This window comes from Suncus etruscus, chromosome 7 (assembly GCF_024139225.1).
Source record: "Suncus etruscus isolate mSunEtr1 chromosome 7, mSunEtr1.pri.cur, whole genome shotgun sequence".
In the NCBI taxonomy this organism is placed as follows: Eukaryota; Metazoa; Chordata; class Mammalia; order Eulipotyphla; family Soricidae; genus Suncus; species Suncus etruscus.
The window spans coordinates 85,705,511-85,730,255 of NC_064854.1; the positions used below are offsets into that span (position 1 = coordinate 85,705,511).

Sequence of the window (24,745 nt, forward strand, 5' to 3'; positions counted from 1 at the left end):
GTCACCTGGGAGCATTCATAAAAGGGGTGTTCCCTACTGGGAGGATATCTACACACAGCAATGTTTCTGAAACCTGAGATATGTGTCAGCTCTCTCCAGTGCTGACACATGGGAGTCAGTATGATGCCAGGAATCCCCTCATTTTCCAACTCATGGAAGAAATAGTTCCAATAATTCTCACTGAAGAAGACATACTCTTGGGATGATACATATGCCAAGGGAAAAGCCCTTACCTTGTATGCTGTTGACCTGGGCTCTATACTTAGCAGCCTCTACAAAAATGATCCTTGAGTGGAGAGGAAGGAGGAAGATGCAATTGCTGAACGCTACTAGGTGTGGCTCACAAAACAAATAAAAGGGGAGGGAAAGAGGAAAGGAGAGAGAAACAGAAAACAGAAACAGAAACAGAGACTGGTGAGGAAAGAAGGGGAGAAGGGAAAGGAGATAGTAGAGAGGAGGAGAGAAGAGGAAAATGATAGGGCAGGAGAGAAGAGGATAAAGGAAGAGAGGACATGAGGGAAGGAAGGTGGAAAATAAGGGAGGAGTGGAAAGGGGGAAGAAAGGAGAGGAGAAGGGAGAGGAGAGGAGAACACTAAACTTTCATGTGGTGAACCTGGGTTCAATTTCTGGCATCCCACATGGTTCACTGATTACCATCAGCAATAATTCCTGAGAGCCTGGAATAATGCCTGAGCATCATCAGAATTGGCCTAAAACCAAAGAAAACTTTAGTCATGTATCCATGTTTTTATAGATGTTTGCTTCTCTATGTTAGTACTTTGAATTCTCCCTTGGATGAGCAGTGTGAGAAGTATCATAGTGCTCCTGGCCTCAGACCTGGCTTTTAAGGATATCTTATTGACAGATGTTATGGAGCAATGACCCTGTTACAGAGCACTGTAACAGCCAGTCTGGCTCCCACTCTGCAGCAACACAAACTGAGATCACACCTTCCAGGCTGCAAAAGTGACCCCGGGCTTCCACAATATAGATGGGTCTTGCCTGTGCATTATGAATACCATACACTCCCTGTCCTCTCATAAGTCGCCAGTTGGGAGACCTATTCTCCTATGCACAGGATCCTGGATTCACTGCCCGATATCACCTGCTTCCCTCTGTGGTGCAGAGAAAAGGGGAGCAGTAATGCTTCTAGAGTTGTGTGAGGTCTCAAAATGGGGCTATATCAAGTTAGTTCCTGATACACCTGAAACTGTCAAATATCATCTACACCATAGACTGGGTGAGGGAATTCTGCTTTAAGTTTCTCCACTTCTTTAGGTTGTATTAGGTGGAATTAAACATGGGACTAGAGCATGGGAGAGTAATCAAATATTTCACCAGAAAAGAATGCCAACAAAATCAGCAGAAGTATTAAAATTTATTTTATTTGTATCTTATTTATAACAGAACCAAAATAGGGAGCAATGTAAATAAATATTCCCTTTTAGACCAGCCACATAACACAGTATTATAAACTTTCCCAGCTTAGAGTTCAATAAAAAACAAAAACTCATAAGTTTCAATTAATGGCAGGGAAAATGCTTATATTGTATTTTTAACTAAATGTCAATGGAGACTAAAAATTGAAAATATCATTGAATTATAGGCAATAATAATCTAATGGTGGTTATTTTGCAGGAGCAAACTTGATGTTTTTCTCTTTATGTTTGAGTCTTAAGTCTTTATTCATAAAAATTTGTTATTTTTTACAATGGTATAAAATTATAACTTTAAGCTTGAAAAAATTATTTAGGTGAAGTGTATGAAACTTTTTCTGCATTTCTTCACTGGCCACTGCCCTGTCCTGTGCCAACTTCCTGTAGTGAAGGCCCTTAGGAAAGAGAAATAAAGATCAGGGAGAGGATAGAGAGAAGGAAGAGAAGGATGGGAAAAGAGAATTAGGAGTAGAAAATAGAGGATTAGCTGCAAAATGGAGGGAGAGGCGAAGAGGGGAATAAAATAAGGAGGAACAGAGGAAGAATAGACCAGGAAGGGAGGCAGGTAAGGGGTTTCTCTTTGAAACACATTTACAAGAGAGCAAATTTATATGTTGTGAGAAGCTCTTTATGCTCAGACACTGGAGTGAGGAGGTAGGAACCCATTTCTATAGAACTAAGCCTTGAAAGGATTAATAGAGAGGCTGGGCTTCTCAGCAGGACACCCGTACCCCACTCCCTTCGTACAGTGAAGAAGACTCTCTGGTGGGTGTAGAGTCTGAAGCCACCCTGAAGTCTATGTGGATTCTTCTACCCTACAGCTCTCAGGCAGATACAGGTGCTTGTAGCAGGATGTCATTGCTCATCTTTCCTGCACAGATGCACAGTCCCATCTCTGGCACTCTCAAGACTTCTGTATTTTCCAGCCAGGAGCTGTGGGTAACTGGACTTCACAGTATATGACTTGGCCAACTGGTAGGATGGGCCGGGGGGAGCCTGTGGGGAGGACTTTAGGGAAGGAACACAGATGGAGTACGGTGGAGGATGCAGAAATGGAACATAGGTGGAGAAGGCTTATAGGCTGTGTAGAAGAATCATGTGTGTGCTTTGCTACTGCCCCCATGCACTGGTGTTTCCCCATGAAAGCTGTTGGACTAGGGTGGGAGTGCAGTGGGGGATAGATACTAGTGGCCCATTTACTCATATCCTGACTCACACTCTGAGGAATTAATCAGCTTCTCCTGTAGCACTTGTTGGTGTTTGTTTGTTAAGTCCATAGGAAACTCCTTTGAGAAGCTAGAAATCATGCGCCTGTTTTCCAAATGAGGGAGTTTGAGATTGGGGAGAACTGCAGTTTCAAAGGAGACTAACAGAATGGGACAGAGAGCTGCAGCTCTGAGAGTGGAGGAAAAAAGCAGGTGGGGCAGAAGTGGTCTGTATTACTGTATCAATTCTCTAAGGTGATCTCTGGTGCTAGAGATCCTGCAGCAGGTGGGGTCAGACATAAAACAGAGCCCTGCACTCAAGAGATACCTGGAGCAGATAGGAAAACTGACAGGAAACTGGGTCTCTTATCTTCTCCAAGCAGCCAGACCTGGACCTGATAAGACCATAAAGAACCCCTCCTCATGCCTTTACCAGCCTGCATCACATAACTGTGCAGTATGGAAATGGGACTGTGTCTGTGTCATGTGGGTGCATTGGTCTTTTCTAGTATATGTACAGCTATGTCACTGATTGCCCTCCCACTGCCAACTGCAAGGATTTGTCACTCAGCTCACAGTATTGGTTTCATCTGTCACTGCTTATAGATCCTTTCCTGGTATTGTGTCTTCGTGACTCCCCCTCACAGTGCTCAGACCCCCAATTCTCCCACACCTGTAACCAGGGAAACTCTATGCCCCACATTGGGAGAGACTGTTGACCTGCATCCTCACTCCTAAGAGTCCAGTGTTAGGTATTGGGTTAGGGACCAGAGTAGAGAAGACTCTTCTTGAGAAAATGTGTGTGTGTGGGGGGGGGGGTGTCTGTGGTATAGACATGAACTCTCTGAGAGAAAGTGGGGAAGAATCTGCAGTGCAGGCAGGTACTTTCTGAGAGCAGGTGGGAAAGTGACTCCATGCTCTGGGCAGACTCTCCCTGAGAACAAGTGGGGATTGGTTTGCGGGTGTCAACAGCATAGCTCATGGTGTTAACCTCATTTCTGTGTTCATCTGGTTTGTGCCCTGCCCAGACCCAGCACTAATGTGTGTCAACTCTGCTGCCTTGGCTTTGGGCATGGGAGGGGCTGGAGTGTGGAAAATTGAGGAGACTCATTAGAAGTAATAAAAAAAATCTGGGGATGTGGATCCCATGATAGAGCTTATATGCCTTGCATGTATGAGAACATGTTCTCTATCCACAGACCCACATGGTCTCTCCAGTATACCAGATGAATCTCCTGAGTTACACTAAAATGGATATGTATATGCGTGTCATGGAATGTTGCCATTAAAAAGTGATTATTCTGTTCAGCATAATGCATCTTCATTTTCAACAACCAAACTTGGATACTGGGAAAAGAAAATGAGAAAATTTATTCCAAATCAAACTCACCACATCAAATTAAAAAAAAGTAAAAGTTGGTACATTTGTATTTCTTTCTGGGTATATAGTTAAAGCCAATTATTGTCCTTATGGACAAACCAATAGCAGAACTATTTATACAGCTATAATCAAGGATTGAGAGAGATGCAAAGGAGGCAAAACATTTGCTTTGCAGGTAGCTAACCCTGATATGGTCTCTGGCACCTCATATAGTTCCCTGAGCACTACCATGTGAAAACCCTAAGCATTGTGTGTATAGCCCAAAAATCATCCAAAAAGTGTAATCATGATATACATATTAAAATAAGAATGAGTTTAGTTTAGACAAAAATTGAAGGAAAAAAATAATATTTTAACTCTAATATGACCCACATGAAAGATATTATTTTCCAAAGATATTTTATTTTTTATATATAAATTTTTATTTAAGCACCATGATTGCAAGCATGTTTGTAGTTGTGTTTCAGTTATAAACAGAACCCCTCCATCATTAGTGCAACATTCCCACCACCAATGTCCCCTCAAGCCCCCCCCCCTGGATACATGACAGGCATTCTATTCTCATTCTTTAATATTGTCCTGTTAGTTGTTAGTGTAGTTATTTCCCTAACAGAGTTCACCACTCTTTGTGGTGAGCTTCAAATTATGAGCTAGTCCTTTCAGCCTTTCCAGTTCTTAACTATATTGTCTCTGGGCCTTAATACAGTAATGACTTTAATTTTTCTTAAAACTCATAGAGGATTGAGACTATTCTGTGTCTGTCTCTCTGACTTATTTCAATTAACATAATAGATTCCATGTACTTCCATGTATAAGAACATTTCATCATTTCATCTCTCCTGACGGCTGCATAATATTCCATTGTGTATATGTACCACAGTTCTTTAGCCATTCATCTGTTGAAGGGCATCTTGGTTGTTTCCAGAGTCTGGCTATTCTAAATAATGCTGCAATGAATATCAGTGTGAGGAAGAGATTTTTGAATTATATTTTTATGTTCCTAAGGTATATCCCTAAAAGTGGTATAGCTGGATTATATGGGAGTTCAACTTCCAGTTTTTTGAGTAAACTCCATATTGTTTTCAATAAAGGCTGGACTATATGGCATTCCAACCAGCAGTGAATAAGAGTTCCTTTCTCTCCACATGCCCTCCACCACTGGTTGTTCTTGTTCTCTCTAATATGTGCAGCCTCTGTGGTGTGAGATGATACCTCATTTTTGTTTTAATTTGCATCTCCATGATGATTAGTGATGTGGAGCATTTTATGTGCCTTTTGGCCATTTGTATTTATTTTTTGTCTAATTATCCATTCCCCCCCCCCATTTTTGATAGGACTATATGCTTTTTTCTTGTTAAGTTCTGTCAGTACCTTTTATATCTTAGATATTAACCCCTTGTCTGATGGGTATTGGGTTAATAGTTTCTCCCATTCTGTAGGTGGCTTTTATATCATAGGCAATATTTCCTTTGAAGTTTAGAAGCTTCTCAGCTTAATAGAGTCCCATCTGTTAATCTCTGTTTTCACTTTTTTGGAGAGTGTTCTTTCCTCCTTGAAGATGCCTTTAGTCTCAATGTCATATAGTGATTTACCTATTTGTTGTTCTATATGCCTTATGGTTTCAAGCCTGATATCAAGGTCTTTAATCCATTTGGATTTGATATTTGTGCATTGTGTTAGATGGGGGTCTGAGTTCACTTTTTGCAAGTGGCTAACCAGTTGTGCCAACATCACTTGTTGAAGAGGCTTTCCATGCTCCATTTTGGATTTCTTGCCTCTTTATCAAAGATTAATTGATTGTCATCTGGGGAATATTCTCTGAATATTCAAGTCTATTTCACTGATCTCGGGATCTACCTTTATTCCAATACCATGCTATTTTGATAACTATTGCTTTGTAATACAGCTAAAATTTTGGGAATGTAATGCCTACCATATTTCTTTTCCCAAGGAGTGCTCTAGCTATTCATGGGTGTTTATTGTTCCAAATGAATTTCAGGAGTGTTTGATCTACTTCTTTGAAAAATACCATGGGTATCTTTAGAGGGATTGCATTAAATCTGTACAATGCCTTGGGGAGAATTGCCATTTTAATAATATTTATCCTGCCAATCCATGAACAGGATATGTGTCTCCATTTCCTTGTGTCATCTCTTATTTCTTGAAGTAAGGTTTTGTTGTTTTATTTGTATAGGTTCTTTACCTCTATAGTTAAGTAGACCCCAAGATATTTGAGTTTGTGGGGCACTATGTGAATGGAATTCTTTTCTTAAAGTCCATTTCTTCTCTATCATTATTAGTGTATAAGAAAGCCATTGACATTTGCGTGTTAATTTTGTAGCCTGCCACTTTGCTATATGAATATATGGTTTCTAGAAGCTTTTGGCAGAGGTTTAGGGTTTTCTAAATATATTATCATGTCATCTGCAAAGAGTGAGGGCTTGACTTCTTCCTTACCTATCTGGATTCCATTGGTATCTTTTTCTTCCTAATCCCTATGGCAAGTAATTCTACTACTGTGTCGAATAGGAGTGGTGACAGAGGGCAGCCTTGTCTTATACCAATTTTAGGGAAAATATTTTTAGTTGATCTCCATTAATAATAATATTTGCCATTGGCTTATAGTAGATGTCCTTGACTATATTGATAAAAGTTCCTTTCATTCCAAACTTGATAAGGGTTTTTTTTAAATCAGGAATGGGTGTTGGACCTTATCGAATGCTTTTTCTGCATCTATTGATATGATCATATGATTTTATTTTTATTTTTGTTCATATGGTGTATTATGTTGATTGATTTATGAATGTTAAACCATCCTTGCATTCCCGGGATGAAACCTACTTGGTCATGGTGAATGACCTTCTTGATGATGCATTGAATTCTGTTTGCCAGAATTTTGTTGAGGATCTTTGACTCTGTCTTCATAAGGAATATTGGTCTGTAATTTTCTTTTTGGCAGCATCTCTATCTGGTTTTGGTATCCAGGTGATGTTAGCTTCACAGAAATTATTTGGACATGTTTCTGTTTATTCAATTTTATAAAAGAGCCTGACAAGTATTGGTAGAAGTTCTTCTTGTAAGGTTTGAAAGAATTTGAGTGAATCCATCTGGGCCTGGGCTTTTATTTTTGGGGAGATTTTTTATCACCATTTTAATTTCCTCAATAGTGATGGGAATGTTCAGATATGCTACCTCATCCTTATTTAACTGTGGAAGGTTATGAGTCCAATAATTTGTCCATTTTTGCAAGGTTCTCATGTTTTGTGGCATAGATTTTCTCAAAGTAGTCTCTGATTACTCTTTGAATCGCTGAAATATCTGTAGTGATCTTCCCCCTTTTTATTTCTAATATGGGTTATCAAATTTCTTTCTTTGTGAGTTTTGTCAATGGTCTATCAATCTTGTTTATTTTTTCAAAGAACCAACTTATGCTTTCATTGATCTTTCTGATTGTTTTATGGATTTCCAGTTCATTGATTTCTGCTCTAAGCTTTGTTATTTCCTTATGACTACCTATTTTTGGTTCCATTTGTTGATCTTTTTCTAACTTTATAAGCTGTGTAATTAAGCTCTTCATATAGGCCCCTTCTTCCTTTCTGAGTGTACTTGCAAAGTTATAAATATTCCTCTCAGTACTGTTTTACTGTGTCCCATAAATTCTGATAATTTGTTTCTTTATTGTCATTTGTTTCCAAGAATGTTTTGATTTTCTCTTTGATTTCATCTCTGACCCACTGATTGTTCAGTATTAAGCTGTTTAATTTCAAGGTATTAAAGTTTTTTTTTTGTCCCTTTGTAGTATATGTCTAATTTCAGTGCCTGTGATCAGCAAAGTTTGCACTATTTCTATCCTCTTGACTTTATGGAGATATGTTTTATGGGCTAGAATGTAGTCAATCCTGGAGAATGACCCATGTGCATTGGAGAAGAATGTGTATTCAGGTTTCTGAGGATGGAGTGCCCTATATATACATATTAGTCCACATTCTTCCATTTCTTTTTACAGAGCTAATATATTTTTATTCAGTTTCAGTCTGGTTGACCTATCAAGGGGTGACAGGGCAGTGTTGAGGTCTCCCACAATTATTGTGTTGTTTTAGATATCTTTTTTAAGATTTGTCAACAATTGTATTAAATAATCTGCTGGTTCCTCATTGGGTGCATATATGTTTAGGAGTGTGATTTCTTCCTGTTGTACGTATCCCTTGATTAGTACAAAATGTCCATCTTTGTCCCTTACAACTTTTCTGAGTCTAAAGTCTGTGTCATCTGATATTAGTATGGCCACTCCAGCTTTTTTAAGGGTGTTGTTTGCTTGGATAATTTTCCTCCAGTCTTTTATTTTCAGTCTATGTTTGTTCTGACTATTCAGATGTGTTTTTTGTAGGTAGCAGAAGGAAGGTTGTGTTCATTTTTTTGATCTATTTAGCCACTCTGTGTTTCTTAACTGGTACACTTAGTCCATTGAAAGAGATAATTGTCATGGGATTTAATGCCATCTTTGTGTAGAAGTTTGCTGTGTCTGTTGGTCAATTTTGTTTTAAAGTAGACCTTTCCGTTTTTCCTCTAAGGCTGGATAGAGTCTGCAAATTTCCTGAGTTGTTGTTTTTCCATGAAGCTATGTATACTTCCATCAAACCTGAAAGTGAATCTGGCTGGGTGCACTATTTTATTGAGTTTTGTTACTATTTCCCACCACTGCCTTCTGGCTTTGAGTGTTTCTTGTGACAGGTCTGCTGTAAATCTCAAGGATGCTTCCTTGAATGTAATTTCCCTTTTTGATCTTGCTGCTTTTACTATTCTATCCCTATCTGTGGGATTTGTCCTGTGACTATGATGTGTCTTGTGGTGCTTCTCCTTGGTTCTCTTTTATCTGGTACTCTTTGTGCATGTAAGATTTGGTTGCATGTAGTTTTTGGATCCGGTAGTTTCTCTGTAATGATGTCCTTGACTGTTGATTCTTCCTGGGGATTTTCTTCCTGGGTCTCTGGGATTCTTAAATTGTTTCTATTGAGCTTATCAAAGACTTCTTTTTTCATCTGTTCACAATATTTGAGTAATTTTTCTATTGTCTGATCATTTGCTTTAATGTGTTTTTTTTTTCCAATCTCTTCTGTTGTATGGAGTTGTTATGTATCTCATTTTCCACCTCACTAATTCTATCCTCAGCTGCTGTTACCCTATTGGAGAGACTTTCCATTATGGTTTTCAATTTGTCTACTGAGTTTTTCAGACCTGTAATTTCAGTTTGGAGCTTTTTGATTTCTATCTTCATATCCTCTTTATTATTATTAGTGTTCTGTTCAACTCGATCTATGCTTTCTTTGAGTACTGTGAACATTGTCCATATTTCTTCACTAAACTCCATATCTGAGAGTCTTACTCGGTGCTTTGTCGTTTTTGGGATATCAGAGTTGCCATCTTCATTCTTTATGCCTGGTATTGGATTGTGTTGTTTCCTCATTGTCACACTTGTTTTGTGGATTTTTCTACGTGTTGTGAGTATATGGCCGCAAAGTGAAGCAGAACTATTGTGCTCCTCTGGCTCCACCCTTTTTGGGTGGGATGACTCACCTCAGGAGGTGAGCCCTCAGGGAAGGATGCGAGAGAAGATCAAAGTTCCCAGGCCGAATTAAGCAGAGAGAAGCACAAGATGTCTGCCATGCTTTAGAGACACAGCAGAGTAAGCTAGTTCCACAGTTTCTGGGTGGAGAAGACTCACCCCAGGAAAAGGCAAGCCCTCAGGGAAGGATCCTGGAGAGGGTCAAAGTTCCCAGGCTGAAGCAAGCAGAGAGACAGTTCATGATGTCTGCTGTGCTTCAGAGACACAGCAGAGTCAGCTAGTTCCACAGTTTCTGGGCAGGGAAGACTCACCTCAGGAAAAGGCGAGCCCTCAGGCAAGAATGCCAGACAGGATCAAAGTCCCCAGGCTAAAGTAAACATAGAGAAGGCCCAAGATATCTGCCATGCTTCAGAGACACAACAGTCACAGATATTTTATTTTTTAGTTAAAAAATCTTCTAAGAATAATAGATTCACTACATAGTACAAGATGTCAGAATGATTGGGCTTTAAAAGTTACATAGACATTCTTTTTTTTTTTAATTTCCCTTTTAGGTCCTATAATTTATACTATTACAGTTAGGGTGTCTTGCATGCCACTTTATCTCCTTTCAGCATTCAGTCCTTCCCTCTATCATTGCATAATATTCCCCTTCCTGCCCTATCTCTTCCCTGCCCCCTGCCTACTAATAATCTTATTTTTATTCCCCATTAATTTGGGGGTTTAATTATTTTTCTATTATGTTTCTTTATATCCCGTGTGTGAATGAGATCATTTTGTGTCTGTCTTTCTCCCTTTGATTTTACTCAGCCTGATACACTCTAGATCCATCCTATCAAATTACATGAGTTCATCTTATAGCCAAGATATATTCCATTGTGTAGATGTACTATAGCTTTTTTATACACTCATGTATTCTTGTGCACTTGGGTTATTTCCAGACTTTGGCTATTATGAACATAAGAGTACTATCTTTCAAAAGAAATGATGTTTTATTTATATTTTAAATAATATCTTTATTTAAGCACCATGCTTACAAACATGTTTGTAGTTAAGTTTCAGTCATAAAATGTACATTCTGACTCGGCTAACATAAATTACAACAATAAAAAAGGAAAAGTGAAGATGTCAGGAATGTAGCCAGCAGAAGCTGTTGGTATCTGTATCCTATCTCTGTTCCCGGTAATATGTTTTCTGTCAAAGCAGTTTTATTGTGACATGAACATTGTCGTGACACGTGGTGTTATTTTGACTGGTGCATCCTAAGAGAAACCAGTGTGAGACTAACATGCCAGGTTCCATGCGAAGCATCAGGGTCTCTCATACCTCCTTTGTTCTGGAAGTCTGTGTGTGGCTTCATTTTTAATTAGGTGGGTTTCACAGACTCATTTCTTCATGATTAATCATTAATGTTCTATTATTCCCAAGGTTTAGCATGGTACAGAATGTTGAGTGCCATTGCAAATCTAAAATAGAAGTGTGTGCTTCCAGCTGACCTGGCATTTTCATGGGTTTTTATCTTTGTGCAGCAGCTCATAGTTATATGCCCTGATTTTTCTCAGACAAGATCAAGGGCACTGTTTTCTCTGTACTAAAATCTTTGTTTCTGGAGCTACCTTCTATCATATGTACATGAGTCTCTCTCAAGAGTCATCACTTCCATTGGATCTTTATCTTTACCTTTATCTTTCAACATCACTATCCTTCAATTGCTTTATTAGAAGTGCTTGTTCACCTATACTAATTACAATGCTTTCCAGTTTTCCTAGTATTAAGCAATTGACTCTTTGCAGGGGGAAGTTTTTCCAATCTGTTCTTAATTATTGTCCTGGTTCTTTAGTGATATTGTTTGAAATGGGATGTACATTCTTAAGTTGTGCCCTGCTGTTTTCTCTACTTCTATTGTTTATTTTACATCTTGCCATCAAGTTATGTTGTTTCTTCTAAATAAAGTATTTTCATAAAATTTTTAGGTTTTCTTTAACAATATTTTTCCTGTAGATTGGGTCTTTGTTTCCCATTGGCAAGCAGTTGTTTTGTTTTTCAGTTTTATTGTGAATATATTAATAGCATTACCATTCCTTTTCATTCCTTCAAGCTTGAGAAATGATACACAAACCATTTTCTTTTCTTTATAGAAAGGAATATTGCTCACCAACTTTTCACATTAGGTAATCATACCCCTCCTCTCAGTGGAGGCTTGCACCTTACTGACATTTAGAGAGGTTCTCCCATCTCCCAATGTGGAGAGATTTCAACCCCTGTTTGAGTTGAGAACTGTAATATTCAGCTCATCTTTAATATAGATGGGATGATACAGGGGATATCTGGGGTCCCAAAGGGAGTCAGAACATCCCTCCTTCCTTTGGAATATAGCCATGCAAAGTCTCAAGGGTAAGTGGGTCAAGAATAGTATCTATGAGACTGAGGGAGGCCTACCAAGAGAGGGTCAGAGCTTGCATCTGAGGATGGGCTGGAATCAGAGTGGTATGGCAGTGAAGTTGAAAGCAGGGTTAGAGCCCCCTGAGATAATGGGGGCCTTCATGGGGCCTAGGGCACTGTTGTCCCTGCAATGTGCCATGGGGAGGCAGTGGGAGAAATACATCAGTATGTCATGAAAATTGGAGCTCACGACCAAATTGGGGGGACACAGGCCACGCTGAGAGCAGAGAAGCAAGATGAGCTGTAACATGTCTGCATAGGGAAATCTGCCATTCATGCTTTTAACATGAAAATACTGCAGCTGACAGAGGCATGGGATGTGCATATATATACATATATATGTATATGTATATATATGTAAATATGTAAGAAGTATAGACACAGGAGACAGGCAGAGGTACTGAATTCAAACAGACATGTAGTTCTACATCTGTTCCTCATGCCTATGTATATTCCTCAAAGAGAAGTCTGAGATAACTACATGTATATAATTATGCTTATGTTTCTAAAATCATGCATGTATAAATGGAGGTAAGCACTATAAATATGTATAACTATATGTGCCCTATAAACACTCATGAACACACAAGAACCCCACAGAGCAGGGTCACAGAACACACATGGCTTCTGGCTCATGAGATCAGTGTTCAGAGTGAGCTGTTTGAGTGGGCTGGTAGAGAGTCTCTCTCCTGTACTGTCCCAGAAAGTAAGGAAGTGTGGCATCCAGTATATGGAGAGAGACCAACAATAAAGAGGCACTCATGCTGAGTCGGAAGCCAACTAGTATTGAAACTATGGTAGTGCCAGGCAGAACCACAAGCTATAGCTGAGGTAAGAATAGTGAGGCAATCAGATATACACTGCTGCTCCAAGGGGTACTGTGCACTCTCTCATTCTCCTTAACCAAACTCCCTATACTCAATGATAGGGGCAGAAAAGACAGTGGCTGCTTGTCCCGAGGCTCACACAGTAGACATCCAGCATCCAGATATGGCCGTTGGAAGTGCCTGGTCTGCAATAGTTGCCCCAGGGCCAGTTGGGGCTGAGGTATTGGCATGAGGTGACTGACATCCACTGGGGCTTTGGGAGGACTGGCAGCAGGACTCAATCCTGTTCCCTGGTTTTGTGACACTCTTTGGGAATCTATGGAGACCCCACACTCTGTGACCAGTGGCAGCCAGCTCAGCTTCACCTGAGGGTAATGTGGCTGGGTAATTACCCACTGTTATTTCTGTATTCATTGGCACAATTTGGGGAGATAGAGACCACAAAGCAGAGAGACACAGTGACAAGAACATTTTTGGCTCATCCTGATGCTTCTGCTGACCCAATTTCAGACACTGGTCATGACATGGTATTGCTGGGGTTAATTTCTTGCAAACTCCCAGGCTCTATGGCTCTTCTGTGGCTGTGTGCTGGAGATACAAACATGTCTGCCTACTGTTCTCTCTTTTTTCTGTTTTTGATCAATGCTCAGCTGCGTTCAGGGGTACTCGTAGTGAGGTCAGGAGACCAGATGAGGTGCAAGGGATGGAACCTGGATTATGTGTGTTCAAGCAAACACCCTCACCATTGTTCTATCACCAGGCCCTGAGAGGACTTCACTTGTGTGGGTGAAAGCTATATCTTGCTCCACACCTGCTTTTTTTTTTTTTTTTATCAGAGCCTCTGGAACATTCTCTGTTGCCCAGAGATCTCCACTGCCTGTCTCCTCTCCTCTTTTCAGGTATTGGACTCAACAGTCATCCCACATTCACCAGGGAGCCTCAGGATGTCACCGTACCTCTGGAGTTTCCACAACCAGATGTTGTCCTAGACTGCACTGCCCATGGGTACCCACCACCACACTACAGGTGAGACCCAACCAGGACTGTTCTGGCCACCACTAGCTTTAGTAAGACTCAGCCTCATGGAGGACGAGGCTGCAGGATACTCTGATCCCAGCCCCTAAGGTCAGGGATGCCTGTTGGAGGACATATATGTCCCAGCCCCTTCACCCCAGGGAGTTCTCAGAGGCCTGCTCTCCCCCATGTGTTTCTAGGTTCAGCTGTGCCCATGCTGGGAGGAGGGGAGTGAGGAAATGAGGCAGAAAGAAGAAACAAGGAAGGAGAAGGCAAAGGAAGTGGGACTTTATGTTGTTTGAGGGCCATACCCAGTAGTTCTCAGGGGCTACTCCTGATCAGTGTTTAATATCACTTTTTGTGTATTTGGGATATTTCTGCCTCAGAAAACTCCCTTCAGAGGTATCAGCATAATATCTACATTTTATTAGCTTAATTTTCATGGCCCAAACACTCATTTTAGAAAATATGGTGAAGATGTAATATACCCCCTAAGAAAGAAAATGAATTTTTATTTTGGTCAAGTAGAAATGAAATTTTCTCACATATTTTATGTGAATTAATAGGGAGAAAAAGGTCAGCGAAGGTTTTATATTCTTACAAGGCTTCAGTCAAAGCATAATTTGATTTATATTGTGTGTAATTCACACATTTATTTATTTTATGTGTGTGAATAAAAAACATTTTAGTAGTTTTGTTTTTCTAAATGAGCAGAAGGAGGAGTAGGTGGGCCATGCGGTACACAGAGGGAACCTCCTATCTCACGGCAACTGCTGGTGGTGCAGGTTTTAAACCTGTGAGGTAAGAGTAGCCAAGGTGCACTGCAATGGATATGGAACTTTTACCTTGTTTATAATCATAATCATCATATTTTCCATGTGAGTGCAAGAACACCCACAGACCATGTACATTTCTTGAAGCTTTGGCTTTCAAATGAAATCTCAAGTCTGAAATTATGTCAATGGATTTGAGTTAACATCCACAAAAATTAACAATCTAAATTTGTTTTGGACAAACATGTTTATTTTTTCTAATTTTTATTTCATATTAAAATAGCTTAATCAGGCTCTTTCAAGTCCATGTCCTCTAATGAACCTTGTCTTTGCTTACTTGTTTTTCTCCACTTCAGAGTATATGTGTTTCTTGAACATGTATTTCTCTCCCCTCATGTGTTTATAAGTAAATTTACTTCAGTAAAAACTTTTTCTTCATGAGTGTAAATAATAAAATCGATATAACTTATTTGGAATTTCTTTGATTTAGGAATCATCTATATTGTGAGCTAAGGACTTAAAGGCATGAGCTAGACTTGTGCTTTGTTGAAGAAATTTCAACTTCTCTTGTTTTCAGCAGAAGTAGAGAGCAGTTCAATCATTTCCCTGCACATGCTGAATGAATTTTTACCCTCTCAGAGTTCTGATAGGGATACCTTGCTATGAGGCTTGATAATTTAAGCACTTATCATTCCTTTCAGAACCATTTGTTTTATTTTGTTCCTTAAAAACAAACCACCTGCATTAGTAAAATTTGGATCACCATTTTTTTTCTGAATAACTTGGTACTAAAGTTGTATATTTTTTAGAATTGATTTAACTGTTAGGTCTGGTAGGACTGTAATAGAGGGTACGGGGGCCAGAACGGTGGCGTGGTGGTAGGGCATTTACCTTGCAGGCAGCTGATCTAAGACGGACCACAGTTCAAACCCCCATTGTCCCATATGGTCCCCCAAGCCAGGAGAGATTTCTGAGTGCAGAGCCAGGAGTAGCCCCTGAGCATCACAGGTGTGGCCCAAAAACAAAAAACAAAAACAAAAACAAAAAAAAAAAAACCACCCAAAAAAACATAGAGGGTATGGATAGAAGAATTTTTATAAAGCCTGGAACTTTATTAAGTTAAGTAGAGGCTGAATCAGGCCCATACTTATAAAATATATGCTGGCTTTGGGAAGGCAGGAAAGTGCCACATGCCTGTTTCTGGCAGATTTTAATCTAATGCTCATGTTCTCCATTTGCCAAATGGCTTTTATTTCTGATAAATGGGAGATGGAACACTCAGGTAATTCCTAATACCATTTCTTAAAATTCTCACAGGTCAGAAGCTTTAGAGAGAGTGGAAGAGTGATTAAAGAGCTCAGGTCATTTGTTCTGTTTTGTGGAGAATGCCCAAATGATGCTCAGGAGGCTCAAGTGGTGATTCTTGAGAAACAGAGCCAGTGATTTGAGGCTTGGTGTTGCTTGGGCTCTGTAGGAGAGGGTGGAGAATTCCCTGACAACCTGAAAGTACTTCAGGCTTCCAACTTGCAATTGTCAATGCTCAGGGACCACAGAGTGCTGGGAATTGAGCCTGAGACCGGAACATGTCAGGATTGTGCGATGACCAATAAACCATTTCCTGTCTCAAGGAGCTGTTATTAATGCTTAAATGATAGTCTCACACCCAGTTTTCTTCATAATAAACCAAAGAGCAGTAATGTTTCAGTTAGCACTCAATTCAACAAAATTTTAAATTTTAATTTTAATATTATCCTAAGAACTTCTGTTATAGAAAAAGATTCACTCATGTCCATGAGAAACTGGGAAAGAGACAGAAAGAAGGGAGGGGGAAAAGGGGAAGTAAAAAAGGAAAAAGGGGAAGGAAGTAATGAAAACAGAAGGAGAAAAGGGAGAAAGGAAAGGAGGTAAATGAAGAAGTAAAGGAGGTAAGAACATAAAGAAACTGAAAGGGAAGGGAAAGGAAGGAAAGAGGCAAGTTAAGAGGAAAGGAGGGAAAGATGGTGAAAAGAAGAGTAGGAGGATAAAAAGAAGAAAGGAAGGAAAGGCTGAAAGAGGAAACAAGTGAAATGAGGTGGGAAAGACTAGTATGAATGGGAGGAGAGAAAGAGGGAAAGATGAACTTTGGGAGGGAAGGTAAAAGGGATAAAAGAAGAAAGGAAAGTTAATGAAGGAAATGTATGGGGCTGGAGAGTTAGCAAAGTAGTAGGGTGTTTGCATGCAGTTGACCCAGGACAGAATCTGGTTCGATTTCCAGTATCCTATATGGTCCCCTGAGCCTGCCAGGAGAGATTTCTGAGTGCAGAGCCAGGATTAACTCCTGAACACTACTGGAAGTGGCCCAAAAAACAAAACAAACAAACAAACAAAAAAAAAACAAAAAAAAAAGGAAAGAAAGGAGTAAAGGAGGAGAGGAGAGAATAAAATGAATAAAAGGAAGAGAGGAGGGAAGGAAGAAAATAAAGTCTTCATGACTTACAATTCATTGTTTCAGGTACTGTGCAGGCATCTTGGAACCAGGTATTCTGGGCTGTCCTCTGCTTTCCTCCGGAGCAGTGGTCCTCAAACTATGGCCCACGGGCCACATATTGTATTTGTATCTGTTTTGTTTCTTCATTGCAAAATAAGATATATGCAGTGTGCATAAGAATTCGTTCATAAGTTTTGTTTTTACTCTAGTCAGACCCTCCAATGGTCTGAGGGACAGTGAACTGGCCCCCTGTTTAAAAAGTTTGAGGACCGCTGTCTGGAGTCTTCATTCACCCGGCTCAGTTCCTTATCCACAGAATAAGGGTGTGATTCTGTGCAGAGTTTAATAAAATGCACACTACCTAAGTGTTGCTCTGGAAATGGTTTAAAATCAGTATGTCTTCATTCTGCCCTGACACTGACTTGCTCTGGAATGGTTTCATATGACACCCTGACAACTTGGAAACAGCAATATCTTGCTTTCAGGACAGGGTTTTCTGTATTGATATCTAATGCTGAGATGAAACCAGAAGACACAACATAACACCCTAACTTCAACATAGAATCTGTACAACTAGGATCTCTAACTACAGAAACCTGACTCTGACCACCATGACTGAGAAGAACTTTTACTAGAACCACAAAGACTTTGAGGTGATACAAATAAATTGCCTAGACCCTCTTGTTGGTATTATGACAGGATGCTTCATGAGTAGATTTTTTTCCTGTTTTGAGGGTAAAGGTTTTTATTTTCTTCTTTTGGAGGGGGTATACCTGGCAGTTATCAGGGCTTACTCCTGGCTCTGTGCTAAGAAATCATTCCTGGCAGGTAGGGGAACCATATGGCATGCTGGTGATCGAACCCAGTCCATCCAAGTTGGCTCTGTGCAATTCAAATGCCCTACTACTGTGCTATCATTCTGGCCTCAAGGTTTTTTCCTTTCTATTTCCCCAACTTTTGCTGTGCCTATGAAAAAAATTACACACACATCCTTTTCCCCCTTTTTTTCTCCTTTTTTTGTTTGTTTGTTTTTGTTTTTTGGGGCCACACCCGGTGATGTTCAGGGGTTACTCCTGGCTATGGGTTCAGAAATTGCGCCTGGCTTGGGGGACCATATGGGATGCGGGGGAATCGAGCCGCAGTCCATCCTAGGCTACCACCGGCAAAGCACTCTGTGCCACCATTCTGCCCCCTTCCCCCCCTTTTTTAAATTCTTATCTTATATATCAGTGCGCCCATCTTTTCCACAGAATCTTGGTAAACAGATTACTTTGTTTTACCACATATCTCTGCATAAAAACTAAAACTATAAAACTAAGAAGAAAGGAAAAAATAAAGGCTGGGGGCAAGGAGCCAATTGATCTTAGAAGCATTGTTGGAAAAAAGTAAGGACATATCTAAATATCCAAGCCAACATCAATGACAATAGAATCAATAGACCTAAACTTTAACAAACTAAACTTAAATGTGCCTGTTATACTGGGAGTCCAAGGGGAAAAGGGTGGTGGTTTTGGTTGTTCTCTGGGTTCATTGGTAGAGGGAGGTTGACCCTGGTGGTGCAAATGGCCCTGAATTATATATACCTAAAATTCCATAAAGAAGAACTTTGTAGATAACAATGATTTCAATAAAATAAAATAAAATACAATATGTGTGGTTCCCTGGACCTCCTGAGCACTGCTTGGGAAACATACCTCCACAAAATAAAATAAAGCGAAATATAAAATATAAAAAAAGGAAAAAAATATAAATAGCATATTTATGTCACTCCAGTGGCTAAGAGGAATTTCTGTGAGAACAGGTAGAGATGAAATATTCAGTCAGACTGAACAAAACTTTTCTAGGGAAAGGAAAAGCCTGGCTTCTTTTAAGCACCTGGTGACACTTCTGGTCCAAAAGCTTTGCAGAGGGCACATGGGTTATCCAGAGATTGCACAGATGCTGGTTTAAACTGAGAAATCTCATTAAGAGCCAAACTTGTGCACAGGCCTGCCTCAGACCTAGCTTGTTGGTGAGATATGGATTGAATACACAGGTGATTTCTCCTTGAGGTCATGCTCTGTTCCCTTCACAGGATCTCAAACACCCAGGCTCCATCACCAGACCTTAGTCTGTTCAGACTTTACATCATTGATATGCACAACTCAATCCATTGTGCTCCAGTTTGGGGAACTGTGGCTATGACTATATTAGTCCTGTTCACTACTTTGGCTTCCTGAGCAGAATCAACAGAGGAAACTGCAGGTTCCTGAAGGAAATGTTTCCTTCCTGAGTGAACAAGAGGGACTGTCCCAGCAGCCACCTTATCCATGATGGAAGTGTCACATTGAGCTTCCTGCACCCATGGAAAATGCTCAAAATTCAGGTTATAGAATTCTCCTCAAAGTCTAAAGATGGGTTCAGAAATAAGTCCTCCGTGATATTTTAAAACAGGTCCACATACACGAGCACTCACACATGCATATATATATATATATATATATATATATATATATATATAATAAGGACTGCATGAAAAAGCACACACATATATGTATATATACACATAAGCACTCCACATATAAGCACAGAATTGTGTTTTCCAAAGACCTCAGAAATTGCCCTCAGTCATTATTTTCTTGATACAGGGGTTAAGCACTTAGAGTAGAATATATTTTCTTGTTAAAGGTCAAGCTTTTAGTTCAAATCTATTATGTTTACTGCAATTAATATAGTATTAAGTTCTAAGCTTAAAATAATTATTTTGAGTTTATTTCTTAGTGGCATCTTAGGAAAACTCTCATGGGAATGTGTTTTTAACAGAACTATACACAGGACATTGATTTAATCATATAAATTAAGACAAATCCTCTACCACTAGCTGAACCCCTGATCTATATGCACAGCTAATAACCACTGTATCAGTGATTAGAATGATTATGGTTATACAGTGAAAATTCATTTGCTGCAGCAAAGCCAACAACTTTGAATTTGTGTTGAAAAACAATTACTAAGCTTAATTAGGAGCATGTAATGATGACAGCAGTTTCTCCAGTGATTGATTCCAAATTTAAGGAGAGCTGGCATGTGTTGTGTGGTCTGCTGCCACTCTGGAAGGGAAGAGGGGTTCAGCATGCAACGGATAAAAAAACCTTGAGCAGACAGACCAGAAGAGAGAGATAAACATAGAGAGACAGAGAGACAAAGGTAGAAGCCTTTTTATGTTGCCAAGAACAAAAATGTGCACATTTTGCTAGAATTTTAACTATGGTACTTGGATTTTATCCCTGTCCATATCCATGTATTGTTTGTGCTCATGCTTTGTCCCTACCTAGATCCACAGCTTGCCTCTGCTATGACAGGCATTGCTATGACATCTCTATGTGGGCCTCAGAGATATTGGAAGTAGTCCCTTCGCTAGCTCAGTGTCCTCTTGATGGGAAGAGTCGAAAGTGTGCTTCCCAGGGGAAGAGAAGTCTTTTGGGCTTCTAGCAATGATAGTCTTAATTCACTGTTGACCTTTGTTCCTTTTCTTAACTGTTTGTTTTCTTGGAATAGTATGTGTCTGAGAGGCATGTCACCTATCATTATAAAAAATGACTGCTGATTTTGATGAAAGTTTAGGACACCAGTAGGGGGTCAGTACAGTCAGGGGCTACTACTGGGAATGCATTTATTCATCTTGCATATGCTGCAAGAACTTGCTGAATTATATCGGTTTGGGTTTGAAAGTAAATTTAGTCATTTCCTTAAAAATAAATGTATTCCATGATGCCTCCCTTGAATAGTCAGTCCCTCTACTCAGGAAGGTTGACTTTTGTTAATACTATGTAAAAGTCTAGAGTGTTTTTCTGCCTAAAAGTGTAGAGTGTTATTGCATTTGTTTTGCTGCAGTATAATTTTAGTTTGGCATCTCTAAATACCATTGGAATATTTTCAACATGGTTGTTTTTCCAAGAGACTAACAAGCAGAAACATTCTGGGGAGCTAGGCAATGGCTGCCTTCTCATCAGCTTTCCCTTGGCATTGCCATGGCTCTGCTGGCTCTGCTCAATTCATTTTTGGTACTTTATTTCTGCATGTCTCTTTTTTGGCTCACTGAGGATGTATTCTGTAGTATCAGTGTGAGTGCTATGGAAAGATCTTTGTTTCTGGCAGTCTCCAGAATGTCATGAATGCCAGAGTCCCTGACTAAAAGATCTCATTTAGCTTTGAATGTTTTGAGACTCATAGAACTGTGATAGTGTATGGAGTTCTATGGGAGAATGCTTCTAGGCCATTTCACTTGGCATTATTGAGATCAGGATTATAGTTCCTCTGGAGAAATTGGTAGGACTGACTCTTTGTATACCATCTTTAAAGGTCACATGAATTATAGATGATGGTTCTGGGAGGTTTGGTGGCCTCTGCTCATACCAATCCTAATTTTACTTTTTCCCTTGAAGGTGGAAGCACAATGGCATGGATATTGATTTTACTCAGAGCTCTCCATACAGGCTGGAAGGAGGCAGCTTGCTCATTATTGAGCCCCATGCCAACAGAGATGTGGGCACCTACCAGTGCTGGGCCTCTAATTCACTGGGCACATCTCTGAGTCGCAAAGCCAAGCTCCAGTTTGCATGTGAGTAACTTCTTTATTTCTCTAAACATGAGATTATTTCTCACTCATGTCCAGCTTTACTAGTCTGTTGCTCCTTAAAATGATGTTAGATTTTGGGAGGTAAAAAGTTTTAACAGTGTGCATTTTCTGGATCCAGACTTTTTGAAATTGTTGAAATCTGTTTCCAAAATATATAAACAACACCATAGTTGCTTCTTTTGGTGATTTATAATAATATATATAATAATATATAATAATATATTATCTCCAAAAGTCTGAGATAGAAGTACTATAGTAAAAGTCTAATTTATGGCAAATAAGCGATCTTCTTATTTATTTGAGGGAGGGGTATCTTTGTGACAGCTGTAAGTTTGCAAGACAAAAAGACAAGTCCAAGGATGAGCCATATTTGGAGGTGGTGGTGGTACTCTCTCAGAAAAAGTAACCACACACTCATGGTTTGATGTTAGAGGAAATAAAATGGTTGCTAGAGGCAGGCTATATATTAACTATAACAATGTCCAGCTGTATTACATAAATGCGATCCAAGTAATTACCTTGGCAACATTTGGCGACATTAGCCATGAGCAATAGAGAGATAGCCTTCTCTGTCTTTTATAGACAGTCCCTGGGCTGAAACATTTTCTGCTATGTCTTGGGAAGCCTTCATTGGACTTTCTATCTGCTGATGGCTGAGGTAGAAGGCTTGTGTCACTCCTTTGCCCCTCTCAACAGTGAGTTTGAGATTCATCCACTCTTTATGAAATTAGACCTAGGCCAGAACTTGATTCTCCTTTCTTTCCAGTTCCCATGGAAAGGGCATGATGCTCTGACAAGATTGTGACATGTCCATGTTAGTATAGAAATGTCAGTAATGATCAGTCTGGTTCCATTTTGAGACATTCTTTTCCACATTTAGTCCAGACCAATCTGTAAACTTCTACTCCCACATATTCCATGGTGATATCTGCTGGGGGAAAAATCCTTGCTTCATAATATGCAAACAAATGTTCACATGCACATACATATATGGATATATATGTATCTCCATATGCATAAGACATGTGTATGCACACTTAGCATGACTAGCTATATCTTAGTGAATAGAGATAGATATGAAAAGTGTTTATGGAGCTAAGCACAGTGTGAACAGTGGTGATTATTATGAAAGAGTTCATGTTATTATTTTTACATTTATATTGTTTATGTCATCCAACATTTCAGTGAAGATCATCACTTGGAACAAACAGCAAGGATAAAATTACAAATCATAAACATGTTTTTAGAGACAGGCAGTTACTAATAAGAATTGGTATGGCTCTGGTGATTGGTTTTTCCTTCTGGGAGCAGGGACAGTTCCAGAAGTTATGAGTGCCTGGTGTTTGATCCTGTAATGGTGTGAATGCTTCCTGGTTACTGGGAACCATGAACACTGTCCTTGTAATCCCCTTTTCATATCTCTATAATCATAGACTCTACTTGCAAACAGCTAAGTCACCAGAACTAAACTATTCACTGGGATGCATTAGCCAGCATCCTCCTTCTAATAAACACAGTTAAACATGATCTATATTATTATTTATTTATTTTTATGCATATATATATCTGGGGTCAGTGTTAGTACAAAGGGTAGGCTACTTGCCTTGTACACAGTTGACCAAGTTCAATCCCTAGCACAATGTATGTTTCAGGAACCCACTGGGAGTGAACTCTGTACACAAAATTAGGCTAGGAGTAAAGTCAGTCTTGATGCCTGCCAGGTGTGACCCCCTAAACACACGCACATAAATATGTGTATCTGAAAGTTTTCCAAGTTAAAATATCTGCTATCTTTTCTATAGGACAAAATGTATAAATTAAGACAAAAATTACAAATTTTATTCAGGTACAGGGGAAAATTGGCTAACCTTCCTTTATTCCTTAGTTCTCTTCCTAGTTATTTTGTGGGAGGTTGAAAGTGAATAATTGTAACTCCCCAAAGACATTTGTTTTACTATCTGTGTCTCTATTCTTTCATGCTTCATCTTTGGAAATGTAAGGAAATATAATTTTCTGTCTGAAATTTTATTCAACAAATCCAGAACCCAGATTCAACCTTGCCCTTCACACAGTTGTTCCTCAAGGAGAGGAGCTGGTGGCCATGGCTGCTTCTGTTGGCTGAGTTAATCCTAAAAAAGATAGAGCCTATCCCTCAGCTCTCAGTGCCTTCCCTTCAGTCCTACCCACAGGTGCTCCTTCAACTTAAGTCATCTGTTTACTGCTAAAGAAAAAATATATGTAGAAATGGTGAAAAGGCAGAGCTAGCTTTGCCCCTCACAAAACAAAAGCCAAGGCCCAGATGGATTCACTAATGGATTCTTTCAAACTTTCCAAGAGGAACTACTACCAATCCTGGCAAGACTCTTTCATGAAATTGAACAAACGGAAACACTTCCAAATAGCTTTTATGAAGCCAACATCACCCTGATACCTTAACCAGACAGAGATGCTACAAAAAAACAAAATTACAGACCAATATCGCTGATGAATGCAGATGCAAAGATCCTTAACAAAATCCTGGCAAATAGGATTCAATGCCTCATTAAGAAGATCATCCACTACGATCAAGTAGGTTTCATCCCAGGAATGCAAGGATGGTTTAACGTCTGTAAATCTATCAACATAATATACAACATCAATAACAAGAAAAATAAAAACCACATGATCATATCAATAGATGCAGAGAAAGCATTTGACAAGGTCCAACACCCATTCTTGATCAAAATTCTCAGCAAGATGGGAATGGAAGGAACCTTTCTCAATATAGTTAAGGCCATCTACCACAAGCCAGTGGCAAATATTATCCTCAATGGAGAAAAACTAAAAGCCTTCCCTCTAAATTCTGGCACAAGACAAGGCTGTCCTCTCTCACCACTCCTATTCAACATAGCACTGGAAGTAATTGCTATAGCAATTAGGCAAGAAAAAGATATCAAGGGAATCCAGATAGGAAAGGAAGAAGTCAAGCTCTCACTGTTTGCAGATGACATGATGCTTTACTTAGAAAACCCTAAAGACT

General features: G+C 39.5%; 1 protein-coding gene across 1 annotated transcript in view; it reads left to right on the forward strand.

The window, feature by feature from the left end:
- CNTN6 (contactin 6) overlaps window positions 1-24,745 on the forward strand; it is a 254,912-nt gene that overhangs the window by 45,006 nt on the left and 185,161 nt on the right. The window contains exons 3-4 of the mRNA XM_049776825.1: window positions 13,754-13,880; window positions 21,533-21,708. Of these exons, the coding sequence (XP_049632782.1) occupies window positions 13,754-13,880; window positions 21,533-21,708 (303 nt within the window). The remainder of the gene's footprint in view (window positions 1-13,753; window positions 13,881-21,532; window positions 21,709-24,745) is intronic.